General features: G+C 31.5%; 4 protein-coding genes across 4 annotated transcripts in view; 2 read left to right on the top strand and 2 right to left on the bottom strand.

The window, feature by feature from the left end:
* Nucleotides 1-14,541, bottom strand: part of LOC145731847 (peroxidasin-like) — a 54,417-nt gene that overhangs the window by 14,877 nt on the left and 24,999 nt on the right. The window lies entirely within an intron of this gene.
* LOC145732064 (C-type Lectin CRL-like) lies at nucleotides 1,674-2,609 on the top strand. The gene is made up of 3 exons (XM_081984120.1): nucleotides 1,674-1,920; nucleotides 1,971-2,135; nucleotides 2,191-2,609. Exons 1-3 carry the CDS (start codon nucleotides 1,848-1,850, stop codon nucleotides 2,526-2,528), a joined length of 576 nt encoding a protein of 191 aa, XP_081840246.1. The 5' UTR covers nucleotides 1,674-1,847; the 3' UTR covers nucleotides 2,529-2,609.
* LOC145731975 (C-type lectin Cal-like) lies at nucleotides 3,879-4,702 on the bottom strand. Its single transcript, XM_081984017.1, has 3 exons — nucleotides 4,559-4,702; nucleotides 4,344-4,508; nucleotides 3,879-4,291 (listed from the first exon to the last, which is right to left on the bottom strand). The coding sequence occupies exons 1-3, from the start codon at nucleotides 4,638-4,640 to the stop codon at nucleotides 3,960-3,962; spliced, it is 579 nt and encodes a 192-aa protein (XP_081840143.1). The 5' UTR covers nucleotides 4,641-4,702; the 3' UTR covers nucleotides 3,879-3,959.
* On the top strand, nucleotides 8,306-9,131 carry LOC145732128 (salivary C-type lectin 2-like). Its single transcript, XM_081984247.1, has 3 exons — nucleotides 8,306-8,382; nucleotides 8,439-8,603; nucleotides 8,653-9,131. The coding sequence occupies exons 1-3, from the start codon at nucleotides 8,310-8,312 to the stop codon at nucleotides 8,958-8,960; spliced, it is 546 nt and encodes a 181-aa protein (XP_081840373.1). The 5' UTR covers nucleotides 8,306-8,309; the 3' UTR covers nucleotides 8,961-9,131.

Genomic DNA, 14,541 nt, shown 5'->3' on the forward strand with positions numbered 1-14,541 from the left:
CGCTCCGTTGTCTTCGTTTCTGATTCTGTCGTGTAGTGTTTTTTCGTGTATACTTCTTATTATTTTCATTTCAACCGTTCGCGTCATTTGTAATGTTTTCGATGTGTCTGGTCTTGTTTCGGCTGCATACGTTATGACAGGTCTGATTGTCGATTTATATACTCTTATTTTACTGTTTATGTTGAGGTATTTGTTTTTCCACAGAATTCTTAGGCATCCTGCACTGGAACTATGTAAGGAAATAGAAAGGAAATTTCTTTCTTCATCTCATTTTGACTTGCATGTCCTACTATAAGACTGCCTTGTTTAAATCGCTGTTTCTATCTCTATCAAGTTACATAGTACCCCTACTGATATTGGAGACGCCTTTATAGTTTGTTCTCTGACTTCATTCTGTTGAATTCTATAACTTGTTATCTCAGCTCTAGCTAGTGAAGGTTTTGAGGATGATGATAATTGTAAGGGATTGTTTTCTGACCCTTTTTAAATATAGGTATCGTTATGCTGCTTTTCCATTCATTTGATACTTTTTGTTCCATTATGATGTTTCTGAATAGAGTTAATATTTCTTTTTGTAGGTTGTCTCCCCCATATTTTAACATTTCATTTGTTCATCTCATCGGGTCCGGAGCTTTTTCGATTTTTAAGATGTTTCAATATGTGTTGTATCGTACTGCCTGTCAATTCTATCTCATTTTCCTCTTGGTCTTCTTCTATTAGTAGTTCTTCAACTCCCTCATTTTCTTTATTTAGGTTTTCGAAATATAACTTTCATTCTGATTTTATTGGTCTGCATAGTATCCTTGATTTCTAATTTGTTCCTTCTTAGCATTCCCCATATCTTTCTCTGCCTTTCGTACATATCTCTCTCCAACTTTTTGGTGAATCTTTCCCAGTAATCTTTTATCTCTCTGATTCTAGCATTTACTCTGTTTCGTTCTGTTTTATATAGATTCCAGTTTTCTTGGTTTCTGTTGCGTAAATACTTTATGTGTGTCTTCTTGTGTTCTGATAGTTCCTTTATTTCCGGTGTAAACAATGATGTTTTATTTGTTCTGTTGACATATACCTGTTGTTTGCCTACAGCTTCGTTGGCTGCGTTAAGGGTATTATGTTTTAGGGGTCTCCGTTGTTCGTCTACAGTGTCTTCTCTGTTGATTGGATTTTGTGTTATCTTCTGTGACAGCCTACTTTCGTACAATTGTTTCACGCTTCCGTCTTCCAGAGATTCGAAGTTGAATTTCTCTACGTAATGTGGTTTAGGTTTTGGTGTGGTATGGTGAAGTATATTTCCACCAAAAATAACAAATATCAATTATGGTTCAAATTTACTGGAAATAAACCACTATCCTCAAATATTCTGCCATAAGAATTGAGAGTAATAGTTTGATGAAAAAATGAACCAAAGTTACATCTTCTGTGTTGCTAAACAAATTAAGAAACTACGCATTTTTTCAAAGAGCGTTTTTGTTCTGTATGGAGAAACCCAGAGAGTAACTAATAAGATTAATTCTTATTTAAAAAAAAAAATAATAATTCTTATAAAAATAACATTTATCTGCAAAAATATACAGAGCTGACCTTTAATTACCCAAAGGCGTATACTGACACTTGGGTTATCATGAACAGTTTGTTCCCCTTTGATATCCAATTTTGTAGCAAAAAAATTAATACTTATAATTAATACTTTGTGTTATTATTATAGTGCGCTGTCACAATTGAAGATTAATTTAAGACGACCGACAAGAAGCAAAAAACTCGATCGATTTGCGTGAATAGTTCATCAGTTTAAATGCATTGTTTCAACAAAACAGTAACAGTACCAGTGCGGATTTAGTTAGAGAAACATGCTTCAACTACTGTTCAGTAGTCTGACATTCCTGTGTTGCATTAATGCAATATGGACAAATGCAGATTGTCGTAAGTACTAATATTGTATTTAGTTTCCTGGAGAGTAAATTATGTTCTAGCTCGAAATTGTGACGAGAAAGTTTACGTTGTGAATAACAGTCCTACATTATGGTTCGAAGCTAACATTTTGTGTCGACAAGCTGGAATGGAAATGGCTTCAGTAGAGTCGTACAAAGAGGAAGAAAGTCTAGAAATAGAATTAAATAAACTAACTAATCCACGAAGTGTGTAAATATAATCGCTGCTCAATTAACAAAATTTAAGTTATTTTTTTTACAGACGGTATTGGTAAGGGATACTGGTTATCAGGAGTCAGAAGAAAATCATCACCTGAATTGGTTTGGTTTGTTAATGGAAGACCATTAGTATACAGCAAATTTTCAAAAGGACAACCAGATAACGCAGGACGTAATGAAGCATGTGTAGAAGTTTTTCTAAGCCAAGGACATGGAATTTTATGGAACGATTACAATTGCGATCAGAAAATTGGGTATATTTGTCAGACGTTTGTTCGGAATTTCACGTGTGAATCGATTTCCAGATCAACATCATGTTGTGATGAAAAACTGAAAGTATTTGATATCGATATTCGTCGGCAGGACGTACCTCCTGCATGACTTTTTTTATGCATATAAGTACAGTTTTACATAATCTTGTGCCATAAAAAATACAAATCTGACATATTTTAGAAACAGAAATATTTTATTTTCCTTTGTTGCTAACTGGAAAGTCCTTGTATATGATGCATTTGTCGTGAAACACCCTGTATAATCCTATGGTAAAAAAACAGAACTAAATGGCACGTAAAAGAGACCTTACCAAGAATTAGAAAACCAACATAAAACTATCTAAATAAAACTCTATAGCAGAACATTTTTAGTCACACCCTCATAAAGAAATGACTCTTTCAAAAAACTCTTTATTTCGTAAAACGCATTTTTCATTGAATTAATAACTTCACAGTCATAAATGCACTTACTAACGTCTCAAAGTGCATTCAAATTTCAGTTTAGCTTAAGCTAGATTAAAAATTGTTTAGTGCATTGACCTCAAGCCTAACGTTAAAATAATTATGTAATAATTATACTTACTAACCAGAAAGGGTCATGCTGAAGTCAACTGTCACCAAGTATGAATAATGCTGAGCTTTTCCTTTTCTAAAATACCCATCTAATATACTCCGATAAAGCAAGAAATGGAAACGAAATCAATTTTCTCCAAGATTAGGAAAGTTGGTTTATGAAAAAATATTTATAAAAAAAATGGGTACGAAATTAAAATCCTTAAATGTAGTGAGTATTTTCCAAAATGTATTTACGTTTATTATTTTGCTTTACCTACGACCTCAGTGTAGATAGTTAATTGCCCATAATTTTCCGTTACGTAATAATTCTCTTTACGCACAGATGTAAAAAACGCACAGTTTTAAAATTGGCCATAAACCAACTTTCCTAATCCTGGAGAAAATTGATTTCTTGCTTTATCGGAGTATATTAGATGGGTATTTCAGAAAAGGAAAAGCTCAGCATTATTCATACTTGGTGACAGTTGACTTCAGCATGACCCTTTCTGGTTAGTAAGTATAATTATTACATGATTATTTTAACGTTAGGCTTGAGTTCATTGCACTAAACGATTTTTAATCTAGCTTAAGCCAAACTGAAATTTGAATGCACATTGAGACTTGTAAGTGCATTTATGACTGTGAAGTTATTAATTCAATAAAAAATGCGTTTTACGATATAAAGAGTTTTTTGAAAGAGCCATTTTCTTGTGAGGGTGTGACTAAAAATGTTCTGCTATAGAGTTTTATTTAGATAGTTTTATGTTGGTTTTCTAATTCTTGGTAAGGTCTCTTTTACGTGCCATTTAGTTCTGTTTTTTTACCATAGGATTATACAGGGTGTTTCACGACAAATGCATCATATACAAGGACTTTCCAGTTAGCAACAAAGGAAAATAAAATATTTCTGTTTCTAAAATATGTCAGATTTGTATTTTTTATGGCACAAGATTATGTAAAACTGTACTTATATGCATAAAAAAAGTCATGTAGGAGGTACGTCTTGCCGGCGAATATCGATATCAAATACTTTCAGTTTTTCATCACATGTTGATCTGGAAATCGATTCACACGTGAAATTCCGAACAAACGTCTGACAAATATACCCAATTTTCTGATCGCAATTGTAATCGTTCCATAAAATTCCATGTCGTTGGCTTAGAAAAACTTCTACACATCCTTCATTATTTCCTGCGTTATCTGGTTGTCCTTTTGAAAATTTGCTGTATACTAATGGTCTTCCATTAACAAACCAAACCAATTCAGGTGATGATTTTCTTCTGACTCCTGATAACCAGTATCCATTACCAATGCCGTCTGTAAAAAAATAACTTAAATTTTGTTAATTGAGCAGATTATATTTACACACTTCTTGGATTAGTTAGTTTATTTAATTCTATTTCTAGACTTTCTTCCTCTTTGTACGACTCTACTGAAGCCATTTCCATTCCAGCTTGTCGACACAGAATGTTAGCTTCGAACCATAATGTAGGACTGTTATTCACAACGTAAACTTTCTCGTCACAATTTCGAGCTAGAACATAATTTACTCTCCAAGAAACTAAATACAATATTAGTACTTACGACAATCTGGATTGTTCCATGTTGTCCATATTGCATTAATGCAACACAGGAATGCCAGACTACTGAACAGTAATTGAAGCATGTTTCTCTAACTAAATCCACACTGGTACTGTTTAGTGTTTAGCTGAAATAATCCATTTAAACTGATAGAACTATTCACGCAGATCGCAAATTTTTTCCTTCTTGCTGCTCGTCTTAAAATAATCTTTGCGATAGCGCACTATGGTCGGTAAATCTCCATATCGCCGGAAAGAAATAAATATTTTGAAATACATTATTAACTATAAGTGATATTGCTACTAAATTGGATGCTTGGATATTTAAGGAGAACAAAATGTTCATGATAACCCAGAAGTGTAATTAAACTGGACGCCACTGAGTACTTAAAGGTCAACTCTGTATTTGTTTACTGATCAATGTTATTTTTGTACCTATTATTTTATTTTTTTATTAATTAGGTAAGTATTAATCCTATTAGTTACTCTCTGGGTTACTTCATACAGAAAAAAAATGCTTTTTGAAAAAATGCGTAGTTTCTTAATTTGTTTAGCAGCACAGAAGATGTAATTTTGGTTTATTTTTTTATCAAACTGTTACTTTCAATTCTTATGGCAGAATCTTTTAGGATAGTCAATTATTTCCAATAAATTTAAACCATAATGATATTTGTTGTTTTTGGTGGAATTAAAACTTTTTGGGACCAGGGGAAAATGAAACATCCTGTAGATGTGTCAAAAACAAAATGATGTGAAAAAAGTATTTCTTTTTTCGTTTTTAAGCGTTCGCAACAGACAAAAGTTTTGATTATACAAGTTGCTAAAAATAGAACCTTATTGGCGTTTCAAGATAAGAGATACGCTCTTTAGTGGTCAATTTTGGAAGCACATTTTAGCCGTCATTCTTCCTTTTGTTTGTGTAGATTTTGATTAGAAATTTGGCACTGGTTTCATAATTTGATAGTGTTTTCCGACGCTAACGGAAATAGCGGTACCATGTGTAATGAAGAATCGTACCGCAACTACAGATAAACATGAATAAAAAATGTTTGGTTGGAAACGGTTTGCTCGATTTTAGTTTGTAAAATTATTTAAAGGCATATTTGACAAAATTTGTTCTTATAGCTGCTATATGAACATATTCATAAACTTCTTTGATCAGAAAAATCCTATCTAGTTTCATTGGTCGCATTCATAGGAGCAAATTGATTAGCAATTGAAAAATCGGATTTTAAATTTGATGGACAAAATGAAGTTTAAGTACAGCTTAAAAAATTTACATTCAGAAGCAACTGTTTAGTGATTACTAATCGATGTGTGAATGCGACCAATAGTCGTATTCATAATAGCAAAACGATTTACATCTGTGCGTAAAGAGAATTATTACGTAACGGAAAACTATGGGCAATTAACTATTTACACTGAGTCGTAAATACATTTTGGAAAATACTCACTACATTTAAGAATTTTAATTTCGTACTAATTTTTTTTATAAATATTTTATTTATAAAAAAATTAACTTTTAATTATATTGTAAATTATTTGTGTTGGTTCCTTATTAATTAGTTGGTAGATTATTACTAGACTATTATATCTGTTAAAAAGAAACGATTTATTCCACTTGTTGGATAAAACATTGTATGCAACTCGTGTTCTATATTTCCTAAGTCACTTGAGAATTTAAGTTTTTTACTTACTTAAACTATCATTTATGTCTATTGTATAACTGATATACAGGGTGTCCCACGACGAAAGACATCGATTGATATTGGAAAAAGTATAAATAGGAGAGTTTTGAAAATTTGGCATGATACTGATGTGGGCATGCCCAATTAAACTAAAATATTTTCAAGATGGTTGCACTTCCGTTTATACCGGAAGTCGATCACAACTTTCTTATTTTAAATAGAACACCCTATATATTATTACATATTTGGATTCCTCACAAAATTCTGACCAACTTATGTGTACAATTCCCTATGCCTATCTCTAGTCGTTTTCGAAATATTTGATGTTTTTCCAAAAAAGTGACAGTTGCAACGCTCAACATATTTTTGTACTCTGTCAAAACCTTAATTCATTTTGCAATGAAACTTTGGGTTATTGTAAATAAAGGATCGTTTTATTAAACTGAGGGTGCGTAATGACTCATTTGTATACAGGGTCGTCAAAAAAAAATCATGAACTTGCCACTAAAAAAAATGAAAAATCTCAAGTTTTTTATATAATATAATCATTTTGAGCATTAAAAATTACTATACGTTTCAATTTACTTGCCTATACCTAAATCCAAACCATTTCGTTTTATTTGAGAATAAACATTTTTTTATTAGGCTGCATGGTTGGGATTAGCTGGTACTCTAGTTAGCCATGCTTTTGACACACGGTGATATTGGAGACCTGCAGAGCATGTTAATAACACTAGTTTTGAGTGTTTTGACAACTGCAAATTGCCGTAGCGGTTACGTTATTCCAACCAAGATTACTTAAATCTGTTTATTATTTACGGAGAATGTGATAAAGTTGTGAGTAGAACATGTTAGGTATTTGCCGCTCGTTATCCAGAAAAACCAGAGCCATCACCAAAAGCTGTCAAGCAAATAATTGAAAATTTTAACAATACGGCACAAAACCAATCCCTAACAATACAAATGTAGAAATTGCAATTTTGGGCTATTTTGTTGCAAATCCAACTTCATCAATAAGACAAGTTTCCGTAGAATCAGGCATATCCAAAAGTTCATTTCAGAAGATCCTGAAGAAACATAAATTTCACCATTTTTCATTTAAATTAGTGCAACACTTAAAAAAGGTTGAGCGGCAAATACCTCACATGTTCTACTCACAACTTTATCACATTCTCCGTAAATAATAAACAGATTTAAGTAATCTTGGTTTGAATAACGTAACCGCGACGGCATATTTGCAGTTGTCAAAACACTCAAAACTAGTGTTATTAACATGCCTCTAGGCAGGTCTCTAATATCACCGTGTGTCAAAAGCATGGCTAACTAGAGTACCAGTAATCCCAACCATGCAGCCTAATAAAAAAAAAGGTTAATTCTCAAATAAAACGAAATGGGTTGGATTTAGGTATCGGCAAGTAAATTGAAACGTATAGTAATTTTTAATGCTCAAAATGATTCCGTCATAAAAAATGTGGGTTTCTATTTAAAAAAACTCGAGATTTTTCATTTTTTTTAGTGGCAAGTTTATGATTTTTTTTTGACGACCCTGTATTCAAATGAGTCATTACGCACCCTCAGCTTAATAAAACGATCCTTTATTTACAATAACCCAAAGTTTCATTGCAAAATGAATTAAGGTTTTGACAGAGTACAAAAATATGTTGAGCGTTGCAACTGTCACTTTTTTGGAAAAACATCAAATATTTCGAAAACGGCTAGAGATAGGCATAGGGCTGTACACAAAAGTTGGTCAGAATTTTGTGAGGAATCCAAATATGTAATAATATATAGGGTGTTCTATTTAAAATAAGAAAGTTGTGATCGACTTCCGGTATAAACGGAAGTGCAACCATCTTGAAAATATTTTAGTTTGTGCAGGCCCACATCAGTATCATGCCAAATTTTCAAAACTCTCCTATTTATACTTTTTCCAATATCAATCGATGTCTTTCGTCGTGGGACACCCTGTATGTCGAATGTATAACTGTATCCGTTGATAATGATAAGACTGAAAAAATTGCATTTTATTAGCACAAAATAGTACCAATTTGAATGTTATCCAGAAATATGTTTCAACGGTTCAGTAGTCTGACACTTCTGTGTTGCATAAATCTAATTTGGTCAAATCCAGATTGCTGTAGTAAGTACAAAGACGTAATTTATATTTGGTTTCCTGGAGAGTAAATTATGTTCTAGCTCGAAATTGTGACGAGAAAGTTTACGTTGTGAATAATAGTCCTACATTATGGTTCGAAGCTAACATTTTGTGTCGACAAGTTGGAATGGAATTGGCTACAATAGAGTCGCTTGAAGATCAAAAATGTCTACAAATAGAGTTAAATTATGTACCTGATCAAAGAAGTATGTATACATTTTTTAGTTAACAAAATTGTGTGAATGTTTATTACAGAAGGCATTGCTAATGGATACTGGACATCAGGAGTCAGAAGAAAATCGAAACCTCATCAATTCGTTTGGTTTTCTAATGGACAACCGTTAATTTATGACAGGTTTGCGGAATCACAACCAGACGATCACCAAGGTAATGAAGCATGTGTAGAAGTTTTTTTTATGGAACGATTTCTTAATTTACGAAATGTAATTTTATGGAACGATTTCAAGTGTGATCACAAGATTGGGTATATTTGCCAGGAGTATGTTCGCAATTTAACGTGTGAATCGATTTCTAAATCAACATATTGTGAACGTGAAAATTGAAAGTTTCACCAACACGCCTCGAGGAAACGTGACCGTAATCATTGTATTTACTTTATTTTAATAATTTTAAGATGAACATATTCTCGAGCATTATAACTAAATACTTGAATTTTTTCATGTCTTTCCTGTAATTTTTTTGAAAATATAACAATATGTTTGCTTATAGTAAAATTAGTTGTCATGCAATAAAATATGTTGGAACAGGGAATATTAGCAACCACGAATACATTTCTGGACTATATAGCCGAATTTTCAATTTGTTACATTAGTTACATTACATTATTACATTTTTACGTTAACTAATAATAATAATAATATAGTTTATTTAGCCCATATATACAATAAACAATAATCAGTTTACAACAAAATATGTAACTAAAAGGTATACTTAAAAATTAGAACAAATAAAATAACTTTCCAAAAAATTTCCCATTCATTTCACAAATTCTGTACTAATATTTTAGAAGCACATAGTCTCGCATACATTTTTTAAACTTATTAAGATACTCACACATTTTTATTTCTTTTGGTAAACGGTTAAACTCGAACAGACCCCTACATAAAATGTTGCTAGCGTATTTATCCGTCAAAACAAAATCAAAATTATTTCTAGTATTGTAACTATGTATATCAGCAAAATGTTGTATTTTATCATAGGTTATATCCCGACACGTTCAAGTTTTATCGGGTAAACTGTGCATAGGTGATTTTTTGCAAAATTTTGCTTGGAAAATGATTGAGACTAAATAATTCGACGATAAAATCCTGAGACCGCAGGTCGAAGGAATTTTTCCAAAGAATTATTTAGTCGAAACCATTTGCCTAAAAGAAAAATTTTGCAAAAAACCTACCAATGCACATTTTACGTGATAAAACGTGAACGCCGAGGGGTATATGTCAAGATTATTTCCTGAAAACTCACATTTTAGTTTATTAACAAGAAAACACCTTAGTTAGAACACAAATACTAAACTAAACGTGATGAAATTAATGATAATATTGAACTCACCCCAGCAGACGACAGATTTTCGTTCAGCCATGTATATTTTTGTTTACATTTCAGATTGACAATCAGACGTCATAATATTTTAATTTATGTAATTTTTTAATGGAAACTACGTTATAGTGATTTATTAATTGTTAATATTGAAGAAAATAGCTTAAATTTTATATGTGTCTAAATCCCGTTTCGTTTAATATCAAATGTTCTTCAAAAAAACGTATTCGAAAAAGGTAGGAGGTGTTTATCAGTGTAAAATTTTAGCAACTAGGGATTTATTCAGTATATAACGGCTCTCATTGGTCGAACTAGAAAGGTTCCTTGAATTTTATTGGCTTCTAGTACAATGAGGGAAATAATCACATATATAAGACGGTACTAATTTATTTTTTACTTTATAGATAAATACATACACAATACAAAGGAATTATATACGACCTTTTGTTTAACAGATAAAATATTTAAGACATTCAATATTGTTTGGTGTATAGCGATTACACCTGAGAATTATCCGCATAGCTCTATTCTGTACAGTTTGAACATCATGCAGTATATATTTTGGCATATTGTAGAACAGTGTGCTACCATTTCTAAAACTTTTTCATATACAGGAACATTATTTATCGGTCTAAATTCAGAGCAGATGTGGGTATTTGAACTACATGTCACTAATTATATTAACATAAATTTTCAACATTGCCCATCCCTGAAATTAAAATCTCATTAATTTTAGAAACACAAACTATCTTTTTCTTTTTGTAGGTTTGTTGTTAGGAAGCTTTTTGTAATTTTTCTTTCATGATTTCATCCAAATGCTTTGCTTCAAAATTTTCAAATTGGCCCTATAAATTAGTAAGTTTTTTAATAGACTGGATTCTTAGCAATTTTCCACGTGGTTTTACTACAGAGACACGGACACAACAATTTTGAAGTTTATATAATCAGGTAGCAGTAATAGTTATTTATGGGACTAGTGTACATATGTTGAAAGTAAGTCACGCAAGAAAGATAAATTCTTAAGTAACTTAGGAAACATAACACACGAGTAGCATACAATGTTTTATTCAACAAGTGGAAGAAATCGGTTTTGCAGTAAATAATAATTAATAAGCTTTGTAATCAAATCAAAGCTACTTGCTTCTCAGTACCCTATAAATGTCAGAATGACTTGACAGTGACTTTTTTAAATTTTGATCAAAGTTGGTTGTTTATTTGTTTGATAGCAAATTTGCTTACAGCAACCGTATAGAAAATGGAGGAAACCGATGAAAATTATGTTCCTGAGGATATCTTTACGGAAACGGAAGAAGCAGCGATGCAGATTTTGCCAGAAAAGTTCCGAGATGCAAGCAGTTCAAAATATTTGTGTCTTGGATGAATTTACGGAAGATAAAAGGTATCGATGAAAATTTTCTATTGGGTTATTTTTTACATTTGCAATAAAAATAGCCCCATCGTCACTATGGACCAAATACTAATCAAAACATGGCAAACTAACGAGGCTTTTGAAAAGCAAATCACAGGAAGACAAACCAAAGAAGTCCAAGACATAAAGAACGACGAAAAATAGAGAAGTGAAGAGAGCGAAATAGAGAAATTATTTGAACGAAAAAAGTACCCGACGACTTGTTCTTGAAAGTGGCTTGAAACTGCTGAAAATTCAAGACGAAAAAAAATATTTTTCGTAGTTTTGCCAGACATTAAAACCAAAAAATCGAGAAGTTTTACCATACTTGAAGAAGGATTTACGATTTTTTCTGTAACTAACTACAGTTTTTTTTAATTGTTTTGTTGTTGGTATATAAAGTTTGATTGGTTGGTCATATACTATACATATAATTTATTGTAGTCCCTGCCTTAAGTTAGAACATAACTTAACGGCGTTTTTGATTGGCAATTTTAGTGCAAAACTAGTATATCTGTATCCTATTCTATCAAATGTCGTTATAACAGTATGCCAACATGCCAACCAAAAACGCCATAAAATTATAATCATTTTGACAATCAATCAATTTCACATTTAATCACCGACATACGTTTTTTGCTGGTGATTGTGACGCAGTCAGAAGTCACTGAACACACTGTAATAAAATATCTTCAAAATCTGCGACGTAAATATGGAAAAGGAAATAATTTTTCATCTCAAGATTATCATTAAATTATTTAACAACGTCCAATTATGCTGAGAGCTCTTTTGTGAATAAGTAGCATATTTGCCAAAGCACTTTGTTGCAGTACTTCATAAAATAATTGCAATTGTTAATTTTAAACTAGAAGAAATAATGAATATTCAGCGCTGTTCATCCGAGAATTTCTATGTAGAACAACAATACACTACTTATTGTATAGGGTGTTTTTAAAAGATAATCTCGTTAACAAAAATACGGTGGGTCTGAATAAATTATTATTAGGAGCGTTAAGATACATCTGGCCTGTTCGTAAACATAAAAGGTAAAACCTGTTAAATGCATTGTCTTCCGTCACAATTTTGGCCTACTATAAGCACTTTTTACATTTCAGATCATGTGATATTTTATTGCTGCGTTAATTGTCTTGTGTAATATCAAATTACTGAAAGCAAGGTCGAGATTGCTTTGATTGATATATTTAAGTTACTTTTGGAATGACAGTTATTTATCACATTATTATTTCAATTGATTTAAAAATAGGAAATTAAGAGAAGCAATTAAATAATTGCCCTAAAATCGGCAATTTGTTAGTTTGGGATATTTTTTAAGAATACAAACGTTACACATTTAGGAATTAATTTGAAATTAATATGGATATAGTTTCTACAAAAAAAACGTTAGTACAACTGTTTTAGTTTGTATATAATATAAAACAGCCGAAACATTTAACTTAAACAAAACTACTCTCAAAATCCTCTAAAGTGTAGTTTGCATAAAAGCAGAGATAACAAAAAAAAGTTTGATATCTGATTGTCACGCTTGATGTGACATAACCACCTGAATTAATAACGGATAATTAATTAGAGCGTAACCGGTAATTGACCATGATTGTGCCTGTAAGGCTGTTGAGACAGACCAAAATTAATTCTGATTTCGTTTTGCTAACAACTAATGAAAACAATAAAAATGTCCAATGAAAGTGCTTGAATGAGTTGAAGTTGAAAATTATGATTTGCATCTTTTTTTTTATTTTGTTTTTTGTTAGAAATTCGAGTTCTTTGGAGCGAGCAAAGTGATGTCACGATGATGTAATTTAACAAAACCAAAAATTTTACCAACTGTCTAATTACCTCATCGTTACGTCACATTCGCTCTCCTCGTTCCATGAAGTATCATAACTAACGGGGCCTAGATCATATCGTCAAGTTGACAAGAATAAAAACTGTGGTAAATAACTTTAACCCTTAATTTTGGTGAGTTAACGAAAAAACTTTCAAATAAGTTATTTCGGTCATCAGAAAAAAGAAGAAAATACCTTTTAATTTTCAAAAAAATTATTAAAATCGAGTAAATCAATTTAAAGAAACAGCCGCTCAAAAATGACCAACAATTTTGCTGTCCCATTCTTTTTGACCAGCAGTTTATTATCAAAATGTCTTTAATTCTGAAAACATAACACGGCACAACTTTTGTAGCTAAGACAACACAAATTTCGTCATTTTTTCAGTATTGATATAACAAAACTGTAACCCAGATGGAAACACTCCTCCAAAGGCAGCAAGTTATGTGTGGTTAGGTTTGTTTAAATTTGTTTTAACTGTTGTTACACACATAATAACACAATAACATGCATGAAGAAAAATAGTTTAGGCAATATTTCGTGACTTTTGTTTGTGTGAGCCTTCTTTCAGTTTTTAAATTGAAAATTTGTCAAGAAACCTCAGAACAAGATAAAAACTTTGGAAAAGTTGACTAAGTAAACATTCTGATAAGGATATTAAGAAAATTTATCTTGAACAATCAGAAAATATAATGAATTAAAAAAATAAACGAAACTAGGTTTACAGGAATAAACGTACTTAAATCATTAGTCCTGATTGAAAAGGCAAAGAATGCTTACACCATCTTACGCAACTGAGTCCATTTACAACGAGGAAAGTGTACAAATGAAGAACCGTTAATAATTTAATCAAATTTCTATTAACTTTAATTTAGTGCGCGGAAGCTACCTCATGCGCAACATAATTTACAATAGAAAGCAAACACAACATTGAGCATATAAGTATGATGGTATTAATGGGTTGAGTGCTTCAGTTAAAATTGAGTTATAAAAAAAAATACAAATTTATCCATATGTCATTAGCTGGTAGATGTAAACTGGCTATTACTCGAATAACTTGCCATGTCATAATTATTACTTTAAACAATTGGTTCGTTTATTACGCACGACGATTTACTTTCACTCTAGGTTAAGGTAAATTCTTCGTAAATCGTAGGTTGGCACAAAGCAGGTCTATAAGATTTAAAATCGAATTAGTCACTGCCTAGACTGTTAATCCGATGGTCAGGTTTCACTTTTCACTTAAACAAAAGTCAAAAGTTTGAAAAGAAAATTCAAATACATTTAATTAAAGCAAATTTAGTATCAGTGAGATGTAACACTAAACAATAA

Source organism: Ips typographus, linkage group LG1 (assembly GCF_016097725.1).
Source record: "Ips typographus isolate SLU linkage group LG1, UJ_Ityp_2.0, whole genome shotgun sequence".
Lineage (NCBI taxonomy): Eukaryota > Metazoa > Arthropoda > Insecta > Coleoptera > Curculionidae > Ips > Ips typographus.